Consider the following 23,631-nt stretch of genomic DNA (forward strand, 5'->3'; position numbering starts at 1 on the left):
CTTCCTCCAGTATCTTTATAACAGTGTCAAGCTTTCATCTCTAATAGATATCGTTGTCCGATACAGAAAGCCGCTGGAAAGATAAATATCATAATTATTCCATCAGTCTTTAAGGAGGGAAGATCCCAGATCCAAACTAGAAGCACTGCCTTTGGATAAGCTTATTCTGCAAAAGATCAAAGGCATGCTGGAGATTGAACACATTTTAAGGCAAATAATAAACATGAATAAAACATGTCATGGAAGTTTTGTAGGTCCCTCAAGAAGATAATATGACTAGGTCTGCTGCAGAGTTCCTATCAGGTTCACTACTGAAGGAGCGAATGTAAAGCAGCTTGAGATAATCACTCACTGAGTGTGACAACATTCATACAATGTGCATGATACCATGCGATGTGTTGTGTAACCTTAAAGATAATGTTTCATCATTAGCGTCCCTCTTCTCCCTTCCCCTTTTTCTCTCCTTCTCTTTCTTACCCTCTGAATTGCTATCTTTCCCCTTTCTTCCCTCATGACTCCCTCAGTTGGATGACGGTCGAGGTACGGTTCTGATGACCACAGTGGCCATGCCAGTGTTCAGTACCAAGAATGAGACTGTAAGTGCACATCAAATGCTATACAAGAAATAGCACATCCACTGTCACTACCATTATGTTTGCCCAATTTGTTTTCTCCAACAAACAGTTTAACTTAATTGAAAACTTTGCAATTACATATTGCATAACTCACAGGGAATTAGGCGTGAAATAATGGTTAATTAATTGTTTGTCTTTGATGGAAACTAATTTATGTTTGATTAGTCTGTAAATTAGGATACAGCGAAGCATCTCTAATTAAATATATACTATAGATGTATGTCATGAACAGTGGCTTTGTAAGATACTAGATGTTGTTTGATAACCTTTCGAATGCAATTCAAAAATATTCGTAATGTGTGTGCTTCCAGAGAAACCGTGGCATTCTGCTAGGGGTCGTTGGGACAGATGTACCTGTCTCTGAGCTGCTCAAGATCATCCCCAAATATAAGGTACGGCTCCCAACATCACTTAGTTACATTCCTGCAAATTATTATAGTCCTCAATGGCTATATAGATACACCTATATGGCATCACTCTTTCTTTTTTTTTAACCAAATGATTGGGCCGTGTGAATGTGGCATTCATCTGGAAGCTAAGTCAGTAAAAAACCAGCAAGTTACTTTAAAGGATTTTTATTTTTCATATCTGCACATACGCCAGTGCAGTAACCAAATGCCAAATCCATTAGCAGATAAATCAAAGGTTTTGTATGAGTTTTGATTATTTGCAGCTCCTTCCGTAAGTCCAATAATGACAGGAACAGTTTATACTATGCATTATGATGGTATCCCCCGCCACATCCCCTGTGTGGATTTCTTGTACGTGTGGATCTGCAGCTTGGTTGGGTGTACGATTTTGACATTTGAAAGCATGTTATTTGTACAGACGTAGATTAATTCAACCACCCTCCTTGCATTATGCAGTTCTGAGAGTTTTACCACAAAGACAAAGATTCTGCTATTAAAAAATTACAAAGAGCTTGATTAGCACAGATTTACAATTTCGTACGGATTGTCATCATCCATTCGGTGTGTGTGTGTTTGTGTGTATCCTTCCTAGCTGGGTATTCACGGCTACGCCTTTGCAATCACCAACAACGGCTACATCCTCACCCATCCAGATCTACGGCCAATTGTGAGTATTACCCCAGCACCATTCAGGTGCCTGTAACAAGTTAACTGAGTACAAACCTCATTATCATAACAATCCCTATTAGGGTGCACAGATTGAAGTTCAAATGTATTAATTTATTTTGTACAAGGAAAACTAACTCTTGAGTTCATGGCAAGTCAATTACTGATTTTGTTTTCGTATTGCAATGCCGATTGACATCGAAAGTGAGTGTGTAGTCGTGTGGCTTCACCACGTGCCATGCAGCTTGTGTGTATTGGCTGTCTGGTGGTATGTAGATGAGGAGAGTGTGTTCCAGGCCTCCACTTCGCTGTGAATAGACAGAGATACCGCTTGTGAATGGCTGTGATTAACTCTATTGTACTCACTCACTCCTCTCACAAGAGGATGAGGGGAGAGAGTGCAGAGAGGGAGGGGAGGGAGGGTGACAAGTGCAAGGAACCTGCTTAACGTGAGGATAGGTGCAAGGTGATGTGAAGGGAAGTGAGAAAAAGAGAAGAGGAGAGAACAGACAGTAAGACAGACAGCCAGATGGTTTAATTGCAGTCTAATTAAAGATGTTAATAAACAGCGTTTAACAACTAATGAGGGTTGGGAGTCTGTCCTCACTGACAGATGAATGAAGAGGGGGAATCACACATAAGTACACACTTATAGTAAGCAATAATATACCTAATAGTCTGGGTTATTAATGTCCATATCAAACAGGGTCAGTCAGGTCGTCAGAGAGGGAGAGGAGATGGCCGTTGTATTTGGTTTACTGTTAGATTTCTAAATGCTTAAGTTGGCTTAATATGAAGAAGATAAGTTATCATTGCAGGTGCTGTGCTTAAATAATCAGTTGATTAAAGGAATAGATTGACATGTTACGTAATACACCTATTGTAGTTATTTGCCAAGAGTTAGATGAGAAGATCACATTTGTCAATTCATCTTGCGTAGCTACAGTATTGAACAAAAATGAACTCTTTAAAAACCACAACTTGTTGTTTTTCTGCTTTCAAGGTGGACTATTTCCTCCTGCTTCCAATCTTTGTGCTTAGCTAATCTAACTGTACCTTGTCCTGAAACAAAATACATTATCTATGTACATTATTGTCATTTATTTTCTGCTTTTAGCTTCTTTGAACAGAACAAACAATTTGAGAATGTTACATTGGGCTCTTGGAAATTGTGATTTCAATGACAAATAGAATAAGTCATAAAAAATAGATGAATTGATGGTAAAAAAAATAGCATTAGTTGCAGCCCTAGTATGGTGCAGGGTTCTGCAGTATCTGTGTGTGCATGCATGCATGTTCACATGGGCCTGTGTGTTCAGTATGGAGATGGCAAGAAGCGAAGGAAGCCAAACTACAGCAGTGTGGATCTGTCTGAGGTGGAATGGGAGGATAAGGATGACACGGTGAGACACTTGTAAAGCTGCATTAAGCATCAGAACAGTACCTCTCTCAATGCAAATATGATGTTTAAGATGTGTTATGTACTTTGTGCCGCTAGCTGAGAAATGCCATGGTCAACAGGAAGACAGGGACTTTCTTCATGGAGGTGAAGAAGAGTGTTGACAAAGGGGTGAGGAATCCATGAATCCACAAACACACAAAAAGAAGCACTTTCCTGATGGTCCCAAAGGGAAAATACTCAGCAGGGAGAATCCACTGTGCCAGGGGGTTGTCACACTTGGCACAGTTGTGTACAGGATTGACTTAGGGATTTTGTTTCCAATTTTGTTTGCTCTGCAGCATGGGTGTGTGTCTGTCTGTGAGTGTGAGCCTGTTATCTCCACCAAGCACATGCTGCTGAGTACGGGAGAGACAGCAGCCCAATGATTCTCTTTTACTACTTTCCTATCAGAGAGAGAGAGTGAGGGGGGGGGGGGGCATTCATGTGTGTGTGTGCGCGTGTGCGTGTGTGCGTGCACTTTGCATTTTCAAAGCTTAGTAAAGAGCATTATACATTAGCCTGATTATTAAGCATTCAATATGTTAATTCAAACACCCGCACACACTCAAATGTACACAGATGCATATTAACAATCCTTATCTTAAACGCACATCCATCTGCAACGTAGCAGATCATGCGACAACCACAGCATGAATTCCCTGCGCCACTAGATGGAGCCAGAGTGCAGGATATCAAATCAGATAAACATTCGTCACACTGTCTATTGTTTACTGCAGCGTAAAATAAAATGTATGCATCTCTTTTATTTCAGAAACGTGTTCTAGTGTTGCATAATGATTATTACTACACAGACATCAAGGGGACTCCTTTCAGGTAACTGTGAACAGTGAACAACGAAAGAATACATATTCAGTGTTTCTTTGCACGGAATAGAACTGGTGAGTTGTCAATTGAGAAACATTTGTTGTCATTTGTTTTTAGTCTAGGGGTAGCTCTTTCCAGAGGCCATGGAAAGTATTTTTTCAGAGGGAATGTCACAGTGGAGGAAGGTAGGAAATCCTCCCTTTTTACTTCTGCTTTCCTCACTTTTACTTGTTCGTTTTCATTGTTTTTGTCTATTATGCTCCCTCTCTCTCTTTCATACTCTTTGTGTCTGTATTTCACACTCAGCTAACACTTCTTTTCTGAGCTCCAGTGGTGGAAGTTTTCAGATACTTTACTGAAGAAAAAAATGTATCAATACCACATTACAAGTAAAAATCTTGCTTTCAGAATTTGACTGTGGTAAAAATATGTATTATCAACATACTGTACTTGATTTACATTAGACTTTTTAAATGTTAGTTTATTTAATTAAAGCTATAAAACCTTTCGAGGATCAGTTTATTTAGCATACTTATAGTGCTTAATTTTCACTCTTTTTTGTTACAGATTAAAATTAAAATTAAAAACCTGTAATGAGAAGTTTTAGGAGTTGAAGCACTCAAATCAAGCATCAACTATGCACTTACTATAAGCTTAAGTAGGAATTTTCACAAAATGGATGGAGCCACTCTAACATTACGAATGTATTGCAAGTGAAAGTACTACAGAATGTCCCTTTTCAGATCTTTATATTATTATATTATAGGATTTGTATTACTGAAGTATTAACATGCAATAAGTATGCCACTGTTTTAACTAGTTGAGGTAGAATTAGCTTGAACTACTTTATGTAGTTTTGGGTAATATATTTTATTTTATAAGCTATTCATATGGTTTTAATCTTCAGAGTAAGTGTAATTTAGAAATACTGTAAACACATAAAGGTAAAATGTACAATAGATATACAGTACATGTGTTGTGTTAGTAAGAAAGTAGCATAATCTATCACTCTCACACAAGCACACACAAACATGCAATGTTAATGTAGTGATAATGAACTTGAAAGCCACAATTGGAGAGGAAGTTAAATATTTATTTAGCGGCTCCTTAGGTGTTTTCCATGTCTTCACAGTGCATATGTGCGCCCTGGCCTACGTGTGCCTCAGTTTTCATCTCCAGCTTCATGTATGTTAATATTCATGCCGAGTGTGTCTCTGTCTATGTAGGAGTGTTTCTCTAAACATGTCCATCATGCAGAACGCTCTGAGCATGACTTGGCTCTTCCTGATCTAATCAGACCTATCACATCCATTCAAAAAACACATTTATCAACCCTGGTGTGTGTGTTTAAGAGTGTGTGTGTGCATTCAAGGTGTATATTATTCTGAGTTTGTATTGAGTTCTTTTGTTTCTTAAGTTATATATAAGATATGAGATATATAGTTCTTATTTTGTCCCAGGACTTCATGACTTGGAGCATCCTGATGTAGCGCTGGCAGATGAATGGTGAGAGTTTGTCGGCGATGCTGTATGTTTCTGTTCTGACGATATAATCCAAATCCCTTATTCAAGGCACACTGTGATTGGACTATATCCTACAAATATGATGTACTTGTAAAATCAAAAATATCTACAATCTAACTTTAATGTAATAGTTATATAAAAGCTTTGTAATCTGCAGGACTTTGAGTTGATGGTTTGTGTCACTTGATGATTGGTGGTCACCAGGACTGGGAACCAACATCTAAATAAATTACTGTAAATTCTTTTCATGAATGTAAATAGAAAGAAAACCTTCTTTGTTTATACTTCACATTGTATTCATCATAGATGCCTTGCAATACAAAAGTAACTGAAAGCAACTGGACTGTATGTCCCATCTACATCTAAAAGCTCAGATTTAAAATAGCTGTTAACAATTATGTCTGTGTTGCATGTTATTATTGTCCATTATTGTTATATTGCAGGACGTACTGCAACACAGACGAGCACCCAGAGCACCGCTACTTGTCCCAGATAGAGGCAATCAAACTCTACCTCAGTGGTCACGAACCCCACTTGCAATGTCAGTAAAACTCTTCTACAAATCCTCCATTCCTCTTTCAGCTCAAATAATTAAATACGTTTCATGTATTGTGGCTGGTTGGTGGAGACATATGTATATATTTGTTTTTTTTTAGGCGATAAGGAGCTGATTCAGGAGGTTCTCTTTGACGCGGTGGTGACTGCCCCTTTGGAGGCCTACTGGACGAGCCTCGTGCTCAATAAGTCTGAGTGTGTGACCCACTCTGCTCTTTATTTTCCATGTTCTTATCGCAATGCTACAAACATTTGCAGAAATTAAATGTTAATAATAATGGTAATAATATTTGCATGAAATTACCTTGACAGAAAACCAAAAATCTCAAGCTCTTGAAAATAGCCTCTCTTCTGTTTTATTCATGCTGTTCGCAAATTATGATTGTGCACAAATGTAGGTTACTGTATTTCGTCGTTCTACACAGGAACTCTGATAAAGGGGTGGAGATAGCCTACTTGGGCTCAAGAACAGGCCTGTCCAGAATTAACCTGTTTGTGGTGCCGGACGAGCTTACAAACCAGTAAGTATGCCGAGTGTATGCATTCAGCCTTTATGTATGTATGCACATCTATAAGCTTCGCAGTGCATGTATTGATTGTCTCTTTGTTTATGTTTCCAATCAGTAGATATATTGTGCTTGGTGTCTGTATCTTCATCAACTCTGTTTCCCGTCTGCTTCAAGAGACTTTCTGACAGCTGAAGACAAAGAGGGGGTGTTTAACGCCGATCACTTTCCCCTGTGGTACAAGAGAGCCGCAGAACAAGTTCCTGGAACCTTTGTCTACTCTCTACCTTTCAACTCAGGTTAGTTGTACATTTACAATTTAAAAAGCTGATGAATCAATTCTCCCCACAAAGTAAAATGTTGTTAGGCTATGTCAGTTATTACTTTTAAATGATCTTCAGTTCTACACAGTCTCCATTACTGGTCCGCTATAATGAAACTGATGTCACTGTGAGACTGGCACCAGCATAATAGACACACTCACATCTGCTCAAATGCACAATTAAAATGTCATACTCACATGATTTAATAAGGCCTTTTTCAAATTTCCTTTATCCCCTTGTTTCCTCTTTCACCCATATTTGGTCGTTTTCTCTCGCCATGCATCTCTGCCTCCCCTTCCTCTCTTATTAATTCTGGGCTGTGTTCTTGTGGACAGGACTGATTGCTGTGGGTTGAAATAAGATACGTTAGGAGGAGGTTCAACCCTTTCCATTGTGACTTGGCCAGAACACACTTATGGACACACACTTACAAAAAAACACGTACACACGCACACGCACACACTCACACACACACACACACACGCACACACATACAAGCAACTCACACAGTTGCAATTTAACTACGTCTCCACAAAATGGTTTCTCTTCTAAAGGGAGAATGTGTTCTCATCTGTCCTCAACCTCAGGCGTTCCATTAGTGCCAGCTAATACAAGTGATCTGAAAGCCTTATTTACTTGACGGACTTGCCTTGGATGCACTCTTCCTCTCAGGACCGTGGCAGTTAGCTGTAGCCATGAAATAGTACTCTGTGGTATTTATGTTCTGTGTCTCTCTTTAATCACCCTGTGGTCAGTTCAGAACTAATGTGGAATTATGATATGTGATCTGAACTCTGTGTGTGTGCCTGTGCGTGTTGCGCTTTATATGTGATTTTATGTGTGTGGCGTAGGATCAGAAAACAAGAGTGTTGTATTGGCCAGCACTGCCATTCAGCTTCTGGATGAGAGGAAATCACCCATAGCTGCGGGTAAGTGGGGACTCAAGTGGCTCTTTTTCTCTCACACACACACTTCTACATTGAAAGAGGCTGCGATATTCTCTTCTTAAACTGCTATGTAGGCTTTGTTTTCCCGGCCTTACAGTTGTCTAACCCTACTTATTTTCTTTTGTTTGAGTTGAAACACTCACTGCCTACATTTACTGACTGTGCTGCTTGGTTTGTCCATGCGCTTGCCGCTGCATGAACGTATGCTCAGAAGAAGGCGAGAGTGCAGACGTTTGAATCGAAGAGTATTCATGCCTCCATATATTAATAGAGGCCGGTTTCATAAACGCCTTTTGTGCATTCGCTGTTTCCCCTTTGCTTATTCAAGGCATATTGGGGCCTAGAGGATTTCAATGTGGCCTGCCTCATCTCACGTCCTGGTGACTCAGAAGCCCCACCCTGTCACGCCCATATAGTGCAACTTAGTGCAATCAGCAAGTTGATGGTATGAAGAGCAGCCCGTGTTCTGTTTGCCATCAACTTAGTCACAGAGGAAATAAAGTGCAGACTAAATGGAAGAAAGGCAGAAATTTGGGTTAGGATAGAGATTGTAAAACAGTAATTGGGGTATTATCTTTAGGAAAGTTGTGACATGACATCATTCATTACCCACCGCAAGATGACTTCCAGTCATTGTTTGGTGTATTACCATATAAACAAGGTTATACAATAATGTAACCCTTGTTTTATAATCAGAGGCAGAGCCTTCAACTGGACTCTATGGGTAATATTATACTCCAATCATAAGCACACATTCGTCCACTAAAGATTTGCATAAGCGTAGCCGGCCAATGTAGGACTTGCCCAGCTGATAACATCCAGACCCCACAGTATATAAGGCAGGACACAATGCTATCTTCCATCCTGCTCACTCTCGGAGACGCTTCAGGAACCCATTAGTCGAGGAGTTTCCTCATGCAAAGAACTAGAACATCACAATAATGTCTAACCTGCGCTATGATTTAGTCGCATATCTAGAAGTAGCCTAGAAGTTGTTTTTATGTCTGTACGAAGTCAACAACTGAAGTCAGTTCAACTGAATAATATCCCAACAATATTTTATTATTCATGAATTATAAATAATACATACTCTAATAATGTTGACCCTCAAAATACAGTACTTAATTTTAGAAAAAATAATTTAACTGAATTGTCGTTAAATTCAGTTAATTCAGATGTGAAGTGATGTCAACCAAAAAAGCCAAGATATTATGTTCTTGTCATCTTCTAAAAAGAGAAATTTGGGTGCATTTACTTTATCTGTGGTTATAGAAAGCACTTGTTTTAGCTCAATTCAACTCTCTGTTTACATCATTGTTGTACAGAGAACTAATGTGTTAGGATTCTGGTCATATTGGGCTTTCAATTCAATTCAATTCAGTTTATTTTGTATAGCCCAATATCACAAATTACAAATTTGCCTCAGAGGGCTTTACAATCTGTACACATACGACATCCCTGTCCCAGGACCTCACATCGGATCAGGAAAAACTCCCCAAAAATAACCTTTCACAGGGAAAAAAGGGAAGAAACCTTCAGGAGAGCAACAGAGGAGGATCCCTTTTCCCGGATGGACAGATGCAATAGATGTCATGTGTACAGAATGAACAGCATTTACAAAGTTACATAAACACATTACATGAATATGACAATGTATGAAACAGAAGGAGGTAGAGAGGAGTGGGGGCGGGGCATCAGCAGGGCCAACGCGGGAGGCCGGCTCACCAGGCATACGACACCGCCAGGTCCAATGGACCCTATGAGACGTGAAGTCACAACGACTCCGGGGAGGAAGCAGAGTTAATAAGATGCAATGGAGAGATGTAAATACATCCATAAGGAGAGAGAGAAGAGGAGATAGGTGCTCAGTGTATCCTAAAACATCCCCCAGCAGCCTATAAGCCTATAGCAGCATATCAAGGGGATCGACCAGGGCAAACCTGATTCAGCCCTAACTATAAGCACTATTAAAGAGGAAAGTCTTAAGTCTATTCTTGAATGATGTGACTGTGTCTGCCTCCCGGACTGAAAGTGGAAGCTGGTTCCATAAAAGAGGAGCTTGATAACTGAAGGCTCTTGCTCCCATCCTACTTTTTAGGACTCTAGGAACCACAAGTAGCCCCGCATTTAGTGAGCGCAGCTCTCTAGTGGGGCAATATGGTACTACGAGCTCCTTAAGATATGATGGTGCATCACTAATCAAGGCTTTGTAGGTGAGGAGAAGAATTTTAAATCTAATTCTTGATTTTACAGGGAGCCTCTTTTTGAGACAAGATGTGCCTGATTTTTTAAATGTTATGTAGATGAAAAAATGCAATCCTTGAGATTTGCTTAACGTGGGAGTTAAAGGACAAGCCCTGGTCAAAGATAACGCCGAGATTCTTTACAGTGGTGTTGGATGCCAGGGCAATGCCATCTACAGAAACCACATCACCAGATAATTGATCTCTGGGCCCAGTAAAATAACTTCAGTTTTGTCTGAGTTTAACATCAGGAAGTTGCAGGTCATCCATGTTTTTATGTCTTTAAGACATTCTTGAATTTTAGCGAGTTGGTTGGTCTCCTCTGGTTTGATCGATAGATATAATTGAGTATCGTCTGCATAGCAATGAAAGTTTATGCAGTGTTTCCTGATTATATTGCCCAAAGGAAGCATATATAAGGTAAATAAAATTGGTCCAAGCACAGAACCTTGTGGAACTCCGTGATTAACGTTGGTGGTCATTGAGGCTTCATCGTTTACAAATACAAATTGAGATCGATCTGATAAATAGGATTTAAACCAACTTAGTGCGGTACCTGAAATGCCAATCGACTGATCCAGTCTCTGTAATAGGATGTCATGATCAATGGTGTCGAACGCAGCACTAAGGTCTAATAATACCAGTACGGAGATGAGTCCTTTATCTGATGCAATTAGGAGGTCATTTGTAATTTTGACCAGTGCTGTCTCGGTGCTGTGGTGTTTTCTAAATCCTGACTGAAACTCCTCAAATAAACTATTCTGATGTAGAAAGTCGCACAACTGATTTGCGACTACTTTCTCAAGGATCTTAGAGAGGAAGGGAAGGTTAGAGATCGGTCTGTAGTTAGCCAACACCTCTGGATTAAGAGTGGGCTTTTTCAGGAGAGGTTTGATTACAGCTACTTTGAAGGAATGTGGAACATGGCCTGTTAGCAAAGACACATTAACAATATCCAACAGAGAGGTGCCAATTAAAGGCAACACGTCTTTAAGCAGCCTCGTTGGGATGGGGTCTAAGTGACAGGTAGACGGTTTAGAAGTAGAAACCGTCTAGGTTAATGGGAGAAAAGCTATCCAAATATAAGCTACCTAATATGCTTTTAGGTTTATTTTTCTGTGCCTTAATTTCAGTATTAAATTGATGCTCAAAGTATTTGTGCTTTGTCTCGTAGTGGCGCTTCACATTGCCACTTTTTATAAACGCCACGGTTTCTGAACATATGAGACATACTGTCTTTGAACTGTCCGTGGGAAGAATGAATAATAGATTCTGTCGATTCGTGGTTAACGGCTCTGGTCTCACTGACCACTTTTCTCCTTTTTGGAGAACGCCATGTGAATTAACCTCTCTGACTCACGTACTTCTCTGACTGTTGGGTCTCAGGAGTCATGTACTTATCAGAATACAGAATGTTTGATTGGCCGAGTAGCATCACATGACATTATTTACAACGCATGTAATTGGTCGGTGTGTTTTCTGGCCACACAGGGCCCCTGCCAAACCAGGTAGTACACATCTGAACTGGGTAAAGCTGATGCTCCCTTCTCCTCACGGTTGCGTTGTTATGCTTTGTCTCAGCCTTCCTGAGGAGCAGCAGCTCGGCGGCTGAGCTATGATTTTAACTTCATCATTTAAAGCGCTGAGTGACCAATGCAATTGATCAGAAGAGCCCTTCAGTGGTGATGGGAGCTCACAGGTGTGCCAAACATAGAGAACATGTACTGCTCTCTGCGTGGTCTACACAGAGGCACTCAAAGCAGGCGTTGTGAACATCCATCCCAAGAATAAGGCTGGGACATGACGGGCACTAACAAGATTCTTGAAGTGCAGACTCCATCTGTTGAAATGAGCAGTCAGTGGGCAAATCACCATTGCTGAAGAGAAAAGGGATGGCCGACAGAGGTGTGTGCTGCCTTATAAACTGTGACCTGATGGGGCGACTGTGAGTCAGTAGTTAGCAGATCCGTATTTCAATCAGGGGATCAAGTTCAATCCCCGCCTAGTCGATGTGTCCTTGAGCAAGACACTTAACCCTGAATTGCTCCCTGTAGCTGTGTCTACGGTGTATGAATGTAACATGATTGTAAGTCACTTTGGATAAAAGCGTCAGCTAAATGTAATGTAATGTAATGGTCCGCACTTATTCGGTTCGGCACATCCTGATTGGCCAGCTATGCTTGTGTGTATTTCAGTGGTCAAATACTTGTTTGTAATCGGAAGAGAATATTACTCATAGAGTGGATTGGAAGGCAGACCCTGTGTTAGTTCGAACTATTGCAATCATTTCACTGCAGTACTGTACAGTACAGAGGGAGATGTAATAAGTAAGTAAGTAATAATGTAAAGAAGTTGGAAGCTCAACACAATTATACTTGAAGTAAGGTGACTCACACTTACTCTGTGTTTACCCTCTGCATGCATTTTGGAAGTCCAGTTGTCCCCTTTTTTTACATTAATAGCTTCAGCAACCCAGTAATATCTTGAATGTGGGAGTTGTTCTATAAAATACAAAGTACAGTATGTGAAGTACAATCCTTTCCACAGCCAAGAGAACAATTTGGAGCATATATTTTGCCTTAAATAAAACCTTCTATTTAAGTTCTCCTGTCAACAGATGAAGTGAGGGCCAGTAGGGTAATCACCAAAAAAATCTGGTCAGAGGGAGGAAAAACTGAAGAAAGTGGAAACTCTTTTGGAAATGCAATGATAAAATAAAAAATAAATAAAAGAGCAGAGAAAAATAATTAGTTCATGGTGCCTGAATGCGTTGACATGAAAGCAGTGCATTGTGGGTAGTCTTGGCCTGGGGGAAACCACTGGAGCAGAAGGACAGAGATGGGAGAGTCTGTGCGGTGCCACAACGCACACACACATACACACAAACACACACATGCACATAGAGCATCCATCAGATTTCGAGGAGATCGATACGCATTCAGCCCACAGTTTACACCAGCCCACAGTATTATTTGACACCGACTTGATCTCTGTTGTTTTAAGATAATAGCATTCTCTAAAATGCTGTTTAGCAGCAATTTAAAATGACTAATCAGTAACAAGGTTTCATGATATCCTATTTATACATTGGGTGCTGATGTACAGTAATAACGATCATGCTCGTCACATCGAGGGATGTCTGCAAGGCTGATTTTATATAAGAGAGTCAGATGGGAGGAGAGATGTAGGCTGGAATGCAAATTTAGCGTGGGCCGGATAGGGCCAGTTTTCACTGCCCTGTCCTCCACTGAGCTGTGGACTTGTGAATACGCTATACACTAACTGAAAAGGACAGGCTGATGACATCACACGCCACTGGCCCTGCAGACATCACTTGAGTCACAATGTTACCGTGTTCGTACATACACACGTGTGTATTCCGCACGCGCGTGTATTCCGCGCGTGTGTGTGCGTGTGTGTGTGTGGTCACATCCCGAGCCACGTGCAGCGAGTCTGCTGCCGTAATATACAAAGCTACAAAACTCCGGTCAGGCGTTAAGACCAAAGCCATCTGTGTACATTCATGAGCCTCCACACCACACTGGGTAAGCTGTAAATCACTGCTGATGGCAAATTATCGATATATGGATAATAACTAAACACATCACAAGCAGCTACTTTACAGTCAACCAGTGAACTCTATCAGAAAAAAAAGAAGGTTGGACAATATCCATATTTATATATAGTATATAATCTCTCATAAATAGCTAAATATATAAGTCAACTGTGATTCACAATATCTTTGTAGAAATAAGTGTGTGTTTCACCATTTTCTCTTGACAGGTTATGTAAAACAATAATGATTCAAGAGAAAGTTAATTAATCCAAAAAACGAAAATAATTGAAATTGTACCTTGCCAGCAACACATTAAAGTGAGAGGGGCAACTATATCTATGCAATGTCTACTAATTTCAAGGTTACTTGTTTATTTTTTATATAATACTGTAAGATACAAACATCTGAGCAAAATGCTAATTGATTCATTCCAAAACCATTATTAGTTATGTGAGTAATGGCATCTGAAGAAAAATAAATATATATATATAATAAATATACAGAGCATATGAGGAAATCTGTGTTTCCTGCATCTGTGTCTGTCTGATGAGGGTTTAAGATACGTTTTCCAAATAATTGTTCATGCCTTCTTAAATTAGTTGCCAGTAGACATATAGTAATCAGGTAAAATATGTCCCTTTATTTTATGTAATACATTTTGAATGACATGACTACCATTAAAAACCGTAGATCTAAACGTCTGTGTGTGTGGGTGTGTGCAGTAGGATGATAATTCAAACTCATAAAGCTGTAAAGTTATAAGACAACAACAAGGCTGAGTCCAGGTTTTGTTGCTGTTTTCGTTTGTTTCATTATTGCTTCAATGAATTTCACTTCAGTTGTCAGAAAAATATCCTTTAAGAAAACATATTTCCTTCTCAAAACTATATCACGTTATTAGGCACAGACTCTTAAATTCTTTATACATTTTCTGCATATAGTATACATCTCCACACGCACACTCAAGCACAAATTAAATACTTACACAAACACTCATTTTTTTTCTCATACTCTCACGTCAATGATATTAACAACAGAACTTAACTGACAGCAGCTGCCTACTATGAGTTACCTCAAAATTATAAACAACAACCAAAAGACAACTAATTCTGAAATCCATTTTTTAATACTAGAGCTTTACTATTATACCTACAAGTACACAAATATAAATATATAGCAATTTGTTCCTATCTGTGATATGCATTTCTCAAAAAAATGGAATTGATTCCTTTTGGATTCTTTGGCCTGCCCCACGAACCCGCATACAGTAGAAGGTACTCTTCTCATCAGTGCATAGTCAAATAGTTGTGGAGTTTAGCTACCCAAGTCTCAGAGAGGAGGTAAACATAGACACACTCCCACACATAAATAACCACACTCTCTTCTTTTTTCTCCCACATGCACTAACACACACATGGCATCCAGAGCGGATTAGGTTAAAGGGTTGAGGCCCAGGTTTTAGGTCCAGGGTTCATGTTATCATCTCTTAGGCGATAGCATTCTCCAGCGGTTCCTTCTCATCTGCTTTGGCATGATCTGCCCTCTGTGCTGCTGCCAACTCCTCGTTCTTCTTAAGCTCCCGCTGATATTTGGCCATGATAGCAGCATAAGCGCAGCCGTACACTGCTGCAACCAGCATCATGAGAAACACAATCCCACACACTACGCCAGTGATGATTACTGTGGCAATTGCATGGCGCAAGTTGACAGGCCGGTGCCTCTGCTTAGGTTCACACTCTGGCAAACCCCCTCCTCCGCCTCCTGCTCCTCCTCCACCACCGAAACCCTCCCCCATTGCCATGGGGACATGGATAGCGTGGCTAGAGGGATGAGCATGGTTGCCATGGGTGTGGCCACGCAGTAGCCTCTCATTCTCCAAGTGGTGTATGTTAGCAAACAGGTAATGGTAGCTTGTGGTCATGCAGGTGTGGAAGAGCTGGTAAGGTACTTTCTGCAGATCTTTATCCTTCATGTCTTCTGGCTGGGAGCAAAGCACCTCATCCACGACTCCACCTTGGGATCAGAGTTACACAGTTAGTTTAGAGGAGACAAACTGATAGTCAGGAAGGAATAGTGAGGCATGCCACAGTCGGTTATTGTGTATTATAAGTACATTACCTTCTGTAAATTGACCATTTCCTTTTTGACAGCTTACTACAGAGGAGACCACGGTTGTTCTCATCAAAGCTGAGTCTGAACCAGCCCATTACTCAAGATATTTATTATTAGCAAGTGTGATTTGATTAACACCTTAACCACTGGAGCTCAATTAATCAAGTCTGTTGTCAAAAAAAAGCAAAAGAGTTCAAACTTGATCAGCTTCCCAATGTTTGTCTCTTATTATTCATCTGGCTCGATATTCATGTTGAGTGTGCTCTGTCACACCCTTCCTTTCTGCCTGCCTGATTAACCGCTGGCTTTCTAATAAAGTTACAGTAAAGCAGCACTGTTATATTGTCATCTAACTTTACTTTACTTTAAATAATAAATTGTCACCACGTATCCAATACAGCTCTACATGCATGTGGTCACCTCCCCAAACACAACCCTCATCAGATGTTGATAATAGTTGATAGCACCCTACATTTCTTCCATAGCTCCACCCCAAACAGCATCACACACACTCATTACAGCATCTAAAATATCTGGAAAGACCTATAGCCTGTTCTCTACTCCACAATGTAAATCATTTCACATATATAAATCTGGGGTCAGTCCTTCTATTTTAATTATTAAAATATCTTCTCTTATTGTGTATTGTTAATTTTAATACAGAGTTGAGCCATTTCTCATTTCTAATTGTCTAGACATTACTCCATCTTTTACCTGGAGCTACTAGTGGTCTAACCTTTAAAGAGGTAGGTCTCCAGCCAGAGTTTGAGGCCCATGAGCTGGCAGTCACACCTCCAGGGGTTACTACGTAGTGTGAGGCTGTCCAGATGTGTCAGGGCCTCCAACAGGGAGCGGTCCAATCGGGTTAGCCGGTTGTGTGCTAGCCCCAGGTGGCTGAGGTTCCTCAAACTATCGCCTATGGCTCCAGGGAAACCCCACAGGCTGCATGGCAAAGAAACAGCATAAGATACATTGAGCAATGTGGGATACATTTTACAGTGTACATTGTTTGACAAAGGACAAATAACAATCTGTCAGTTTTGTTGCTTAACCTGTTGTGTGAGAGGTCAAGGTGTGAAAGCGAGCGGATAGGCCCAAGCAACCGCTTGTCAAGTTCTCTCAGGCTGTTGTAGGCCAGGCTGAGATGCTGCAGAGTTCTGAGACCAAGCAGGGCAGTCGGTGAAACAGATGTTATGGAGTTATTAGATAGATCGAGAATGCGGACAAGTGGTATTTCTCGGAAAGCCATTGATCCCAGGCCCCTGATACGATTATCTTGGAGATACAGTTCTTGGGTGTCTGGATGCAGTCGTCGGGGGATGTCATACAGGCCTCGACCCCGGCAGTCTACCACCTTGGTGTTGCTGTTGCAGTTACACTCCTTTGGACAGGCATGCGACAGCGAGAATAGGGAGAGGAGGGCACACACCAGTACCACTGTGGAGACAGGGGGACATACTATTAGATTAGATATCTCAACGTATTCTTGTGTATTTGCAACTAAACATGAAAACAAATATGTTCTAGGTTGACTAGAGATGTGATATCTTTCAGCAATACCCGACACTACTATTACATAATTGTATACATTCACACCACAGTCTGCAACTGCCATAATGACCACCTTCACTGAAGTAGATAAAAGCCTTTGTCACAGAAAATAAACATATATAACATTTAAGTGCATACAAATGCATTTGCAAGTCTTTAGAAAAGAATGCAGCCTTTTTAGTTTTTGCCCAGATAGTACTGTTCTTTGGCTAATAAACTAAAAGTAAAGTTAAGGCTAAAGTAAACTTATTACTAATATGCCAACTCCCACTTGCCTCCCGCCCCTAGACAGAGGCCCTTAAACATGTAACCCCTCACCCACACTCCGCCCACACATAGATCCATATGCAGAAGATATTGGGTGTCTGATTCCCTTTGAGATGACTTCACATTCCTTCTGGTGCATTACAGCAGTATTTATAGCATTGGCTGGGGTAGCTCGAGGCTCAGGTAAATGAAACTCTAACCCAAGCCTGGGAATGAAGCTGGCTCACAAGTTACACACATAGATCCTGAACAGATTGATTAGCACAATGTTTATCTCCATAGGCATAAATGTTCTTCTGAGACGTTCAGCAGCCATGTTGCTAATTGGGTTTCTTTAATGTTTAATGTTTTTCTGTTTCTGGGGAAATGCCTCGCAATAATCTTTGCCTATATTATGCCTGTGCGATGAAGCAGCTCTAATTTGTATAGCGACTTTTTCAGATTAATTTTAGGAAACACTGTGTCGCTAATAACTGTAATCATCAAACAACCATTAAGGAAGTTTGATTTGAAAGGGACAGCAAAATTGAAATGTTTAAATTCTGTGGTCACACAACTCCTCTTATGCAGCAGTATGACTTGAAAAATATTCAAGCCTCCCTCCCACTACTCCCCTATTCTTTGAATAAACCCTATTGTAACATAGTCCAATAATTAGAGAGACAGTGTTTCTTTTACAAGTATGTAATCATTTTGTCTTTGCCTGGTTGGTGGACATCATGCAGTTGATTTTGATTTACAGGCTTTGAAATACACAGATGCTCTCAGCTCTAATCACAGGTGTTAGTTTGGTACAGCAGCTGTGGGCAGGGTTGCTCTTATGATAATATGTCGCTTGCATCAACAAAAACAATCAGAACATGGCTGCATTGAGGATTTAGCGTGCTGTTGTGCGAAGCCCTGTGTTAATTGCATCCTTGTTAGTGAAATTAGAGTGTGTGTGTGTGTGTATGCAAGACTGCATTTAATCACATGTGCTGGCACACGTGTGCACTGACTCATGAACAAACTCATATACATACAATGCATGAACACAGATAAACAGCATCAGCTCAGTGGAGCATTGTAACCGCAGCTCTGGAATCAGGTCAACACAGGAGAATGGCTCTTTGCGCTGATGTGTCCCTCCAGCCAACGTTACACACAGAAAAGCTTGTATTGACATGCACACACAGCAAGTACTGCTTTAAATCACCTTGATACCAATATTAATACCTATGAAACACTCAACGATATTGTACAACTATAACAGTAATAATGTGATCGTATTGCTGACATTAATGCATTTAACAGTTTTAATTCAGGAACTGTTGTAAGCAAGGAGCAGTCCATGCCACTCGGTTATACAACAGTGTACACAACATACTAGACTTAGCAGTTGATAGCAGTCCCCCTAGCCGTGCACATGTACTATACAAACACACACATACACAAATGCATTCATTTTGATATTCTTCCTACCTCTCATATCTGCCAGTCGTTCTTGAGCCGCTTGCATTCAATCTTCTTTTAGCTCCCTTTTTGGATTCTAGTGACTGTCATTGGATGATCCATTGGCCGTCAGTAGTAGGTTGAGATTAGCTGTCCGGACTCTCATCTCTGTGGGCTGATATGGTCACTCTGTAGGTATTAGAGAGGCCGTGATCAGCAGCAGAATCCTGCGTTGCCCTCAGGATCCCCAACTGCACGGGCATGAAACCCCATCAGAGCGGGCAGATCAGAGCACAGAGCTTACTGCCAGGCCGGTCTGGTTAGGGAGCTCTCTCTCTCTCTCTCTCTCTCTTGCTCTCTTGCTCTTGCTCCCTCTCCTCTCTTCTCTTTGCTCTCGTTTCTATTTTCCCTCTTCTCTTGTTGCTTGATTTTATTTCATTTCTGCTCCTCTAATAAATCCATTGGGAAATGTGATGGGGTGTCATCTCCCAGTGGACAGCTGGAAGATGACACAGCTTCTTAAATCCCAGCGCACACACGTACACTAACATTCGCGTTATGTACTAATGCTCTTTGAAGATTTGAACAAGACCAAATTAGAACTGGATTGTGTTGTGTCGCATACACAAATGCTCAAAACACTTCAAGACACAGAGAACACATTTGGAGGAAGACCATTGTTGTAGAACGCTCTGATGATATTATGCATGAGCCGTGGGCTGAAGGGCTGGCAGAACACACCCCCAGCACAGCAACACAGAACGCATGTATGCACACATACGCATGCACACATACGCATGCACACATACGCATGCACACATACGCATGCACACATAAGCATGCACACATAAGCATGCACACACGCACACTGCAGGATATTATTAGCTGTTGCAGTTTTTTGTTTTTCTTCATGTAAATGGATTGACTGTTAAGCTTATATGACCTCATGGGTCACTTGAAGGAGTAGCAAAAACATGACAAAAATGGAGACAGAAAGAGATTAATGATCACATCATTTTTAATGATGAATATGATTAACCTTACTACTTGAACTCATGCACACATGAAGATACTCTATAAAAAAGAATAGATGCCAATTAATGTATAGAGTCCTGCACCTGCACACACACAGGCACACTTGAGTGGTCATGTGGAGTGTGGAGTGCCTGCGTAGGCAAATACATCCTCAAGTGTGTCATGACACCTTTGCTAAAAGCCCATATTGTTGATGTGTACAGACTGCAACATCTAAAAATGTTAAGCAGCAACGAAAAAACATGCCCTTCTATTCCTGCTCTGATCAGATCGTCATATATTATCACCATGTGCATATCATGTAATACATTAAATGCATGTGGCATCAAGGCCTTAAGGGCAGCCTACAAAGATGGTTTGCATGTCTTGAATATGAATATTTCTATTAGATCTTATGGTTTGTTCAGAGAGCTATTTAAAATGTGTCTTTTTTCAAATGTTTTTCAAATAGAAAGCAAAGAAGTGCCTGGTCATTTTTGTAATAATTTTAATCTTTGATTTTGATTTTGCAACAACGATTAGTCTCAATTTTGCCCCAAGAAGAACACACAGGATGGAGAAGTCACTGGAGCGTAAGTCTTGTAGACTGCTGGCATCCTTAACAACAGCTTCCTGCTCATCCTCTGAATGTTGCTCAGCATCTTGACATGATCCGCCCCTGCGCTGTGTTGCTATGGATTGCACCACCAAATTTGCAAATCACTACATCACTCAGACAAGCTCTGCGTGATTGTGAGACTTGAATGTGGGTTTATGCTTGTTCTAAAGGTGCTGTCAGTGGGATGTGAACTGATGCATACGCTCTCAGAAAGAACAGAAACCATTGTGCCCGCCCTCTCTACAGCACGTAAATGAGCCTAAGCATCTACATACTCAGATGCACCCCTGTGCTGATGGATGTATATGTTTATGCAATCCCTATTAGAATCCCAACAATCTGTAGAATTTAAACTAGTTGTCATCTCTCCCTGCCTGATGGCACTGATTGCAGATTGGTGATGCGGTGGATTTAGAGTGGTGTTTAACGTCTCTTCATCTTTGGACTCATAAACCCAGCTCAGGGCATAATACCGCCAAGTTCTTAAATCATGCCTCGGGAAATTAAATTTTACCCCATAGTACAGAAAATATCTGAGCATTAGTGAGACGGATTTGGGCTTTTCTCCTTTTGCTCTGATCCGACTTCCAGGTAGCAGCCAACATTACTGCACTTTTAACCTCTAATACAATGTTACAGAGTAAAGTCCTGTACTGCTTGTATTGGTATTGCTGAACAGATCCTGGAATATAGATGTATTTGTTTCATTTTATGCAATTTCATAGGAATTATCATTATTTGAAGGTGTCATGTTTCAACAACTTATTCCACCTATTTATCTTTACTACTACTTACTTCCTTTGCTTTTACATCTTTTTTGTAGATGAGCCTGTATCTTTTATTGGCTTTATGATCTTGGCTCTCCCTGGTTTAATACCATGTGTGTTTCCATTGCTGTTGCATCTTAAATTAGCCTCTCCTCCTGGGTTTTCCATGTGGGTGTAGAAATGGTGGGCTGCTGAAAAGGATCTGGCAAAGCTTATGACGAGATAATCTGCACCTGTTCCTTTGGGCGAGGGCTAAAACAGGCCACAGCAGCACGATTGCACAAGCACACTAAAAGAAGTGCAAACCATTTCTCACTGATGATCTTCTCTTTGCATGTTGACATTTTTTCTTGAAGTGAGGACGTTCATTTGTATATGGATCCTATCTATATTCACACTCAGTGTATTCATATGTGTTTCTCTACAAGCAATATCATACAAACAGCACAGTGACAAGGGTCCCTTTACTGAAACATTGCATTAAGCTGTAAAGCAATGTTAGTTTACCTTTACTACAACTATTGTATTTATATACTACAGTTAATGGAACACAGTATAATAATACTAATTATGATTCTAAAATACTATGTATTACAATAATACAAATAGCTACAGTATGTGTGTACATGTGCGTAAAGGATCCAAATAATTTTACAAGATCAAATGCAATATAAGAATAATTATTTTTTGATTAGGTATTAAGTATATAATTGACAAGCTGTATTATATTAATCATATGGCAGAAAGACAACACTGACTCCAGTATTAAAGATGGCTCGATACCAATAACAAAACAGCAAGATATCAATACCAATCCTACAAAATATTTCCTCTTTAATAGCTACCAATTTAAAGATACATTAGTATTTTAAAGATATCTGAACCTATTTTCACTCCCAGCTTGTCAGTGCCCTTCGGCACCGGAGGTTGACACACGGAGGCTCCCTTTATCAACTGTATGCGACGCACCGGGCTTTAAACTAACTCCAACGTAAAGCTTACGGCATTATTGGATGGGAAGAGCTTATGACGTAGAATAAAGTGTGTGAGATTCTGCTTCGGGTTGGCGGGAGCGGTGGAGGAGTAAATGTTGACTCATTCACGTTTATTTTTGTCCCATGACTTATGATACTAAGGTGTCATGTGAGTGGCTACCATCGTTAGTTCTTTGAGTTAAGTGACACTCTAGTTACATCGGTCGTCACTCGGTGGTCACTCAATGGAGTTTACGCCCACCATGATCGTTTCCTAAAACACTAAAGGTGGTTGTGTTGCCTAAACCTAACTTCCTGTTTAAATCTCTGATGCCAATGGGCGCTGACCAACTGGCGGTATTTGAAGACTTAAATGTGTGCTTGGCAATGTGTAGCCAGAATAGAGACGCTCTTTCAAATTACTGCCTCTGTCTTTGGTGCTTGTTGCATGTATTCATGCATCTATTTCACATTCTTTTGAACTATGCTTCTATTTTCGTTGTTTAGTGTGGTGTGTTTAAGCCTCCAGTGCTGATTCTGCCCATTGCAAATATGTGTATGACACTCCTTGCATTCAGTATTTTTGCATTTTTCTTAATTTATTGTAAAATACCTTCATACCACTGACATAAAGAAAGCAAACAAAAATCAACTACCTTTTTGAATTAATAATTAATTGTCAGCTGGATAAAGTCTACAAGTATCTAGAGTACCATGGCCAATCAATATATTTGTTGTTTATTTGCTCTGCCGTTTTAGGGGACATATCATGGAAAAACTAACTTGTTCAGCACAGACATTTGGTTATTATGAGTGACTTCCAACTCACAAACTGTTAAATAAGACAACACAGATAGTTGTTTGTGGGCTACCTAGATCAGAAAACATGTGATTCAACGAGCCGTTTGGCTTTCCTCCCATGTCACATGCAGGCCCATTGAACATAGCACCAACACTTTGAGAGCTATCTTTGCAAAGGCGGACCAAATTTTTCAGAACAGAACAGAGATGGCTTTGAGGGGTCTTAAGAGAAATGTGCTAAAACAGGTATATTCAGACAGACAGTATGAGAAAAAATATGTTTTCTTTTACATTAAGCACGTAAACATGTTTTAGTAGAAAAATATAAAAAATTATGAACCTGTATATGAGCATAATATGTCTCCTTGAATTGATTTCAATGCCACATTATTCACACTACCTGTGGCCACTCTACATTTGGATAAATTGTGCTCCTGGAAATAACGCCTGGCAAAAATAATCAG

The 23,631-nt window shown here is 40.3% G+C and overlaps 2 protein-coding genes across 2 annotated transcripts in view; one reads left to right on the forward strand and one right to left on the reverse strand.

The window, feature by feature from the left end:
- cacna2d3a (calcium channel, voltage-dependent, alpha 2/delta subunit 3a) overlaps positions 1–23,631 on the forward strand; it is a 108,532-nt gene that overhangs the window by 70,707 nt on the left and 14,194 nt on the right. The window contains exons 14-26 of the mRNA XM_034538243.1: positions 525–596; positions 947–1,027; positions 1,638–1,712; positions 3,031–3,114; positions 3,210–3,281; positions 3,925–3,986; positions 4,095–4,162; positions 5,438–5,483; positions 5,945–6,042; positions 6,158–6,251; positions 6,482–6,577; positions 6,740–6,861; positions 7,737–7,814. Coding sequence (XP_034394134.1) covers positions 525–596; positions 947–1,027; positions 1,638–1,712; positions 3,031–3,114; positions 3,210–3,281; positions 3,925–3,986; positions 4,095–4,162; positions 5,438–5,483; positions 5,945–6,042; positions 6,158–6,251; positions 6,482–6,577; positions 6,740–6,861; positions 7,737–7,814 — 1,048 coding nt within the window. The remainder of the gene's footprint in view (positions 1–524; positions 597–946; positions 1,028–1,637; positions 1,713–3,030; positions 3,115–3,209; positions 3,282–3,924; positions 3,987–4,094; positions 4,163–5,437; positions 5,484–5,944; positions 6,043–6,157; positions 6,252–6,481; positions 6,578–6,739; positions 6,862–7,736; positions 7,815–23,631) is intronic.
- On the reverse strand, positions 15,118–19,059 carry LOC117734129 (leucine-rich repeat and transmembrane domain-containing protein 1). Its single transcript, XM_034538244.1, has 4 exons — positions 19,023–19,059; positions 16,796–17,180; positions 16,480–16,685; positions 15,118–15,644 (listed from the first exon to the last, which is right to left on the reverse strand). The coding sequence occupies exons 1-4, from the start codon at positions 19,057–19,059 to the stop codon at positions 15,118–15,120; spliced, it is 1,155 nt and encodes a 384-aa protein (XP_034394135.1).

Source organism: Cyclopterus lumpus, chromosome 7 (genome assembly GCF_009769545.1).
Source record: "Cyclopterus lumpus isolate fCycLum1 chromosome 7, fCycLum1.pri, whole genome shotgun sequence".
Taxonomy (NCBI): Eukaryota; Metazoa; Chordata; class Actinopteri; order Perciformes; family Cyclopteridae; genus Cyclopterus; species Cyclopterus lumpus.

Coding starts and splice junctions, on each gene's coding strand:
- LOC117734129 (XM_034538244.1), bottom strand. CDS start 19,059: ATGCAAGCGGCTCAAGAACGACTGGCAGATATGAGAG. Junction 17,181..19,022: donor ACGACTGGCAGATATGAGAG/GTAGGAAGAATA, acceptor CTGTCTCCACAG/TGGTACTGGTGTGTGCCCTC. Junction 16,686..16,795: donor CTTGACCTCTCACACAACAG/GTTAAGCAACAA, acceptor TTTGCCATGCAG/CCTGTGGGGTTTCCCTGGAG.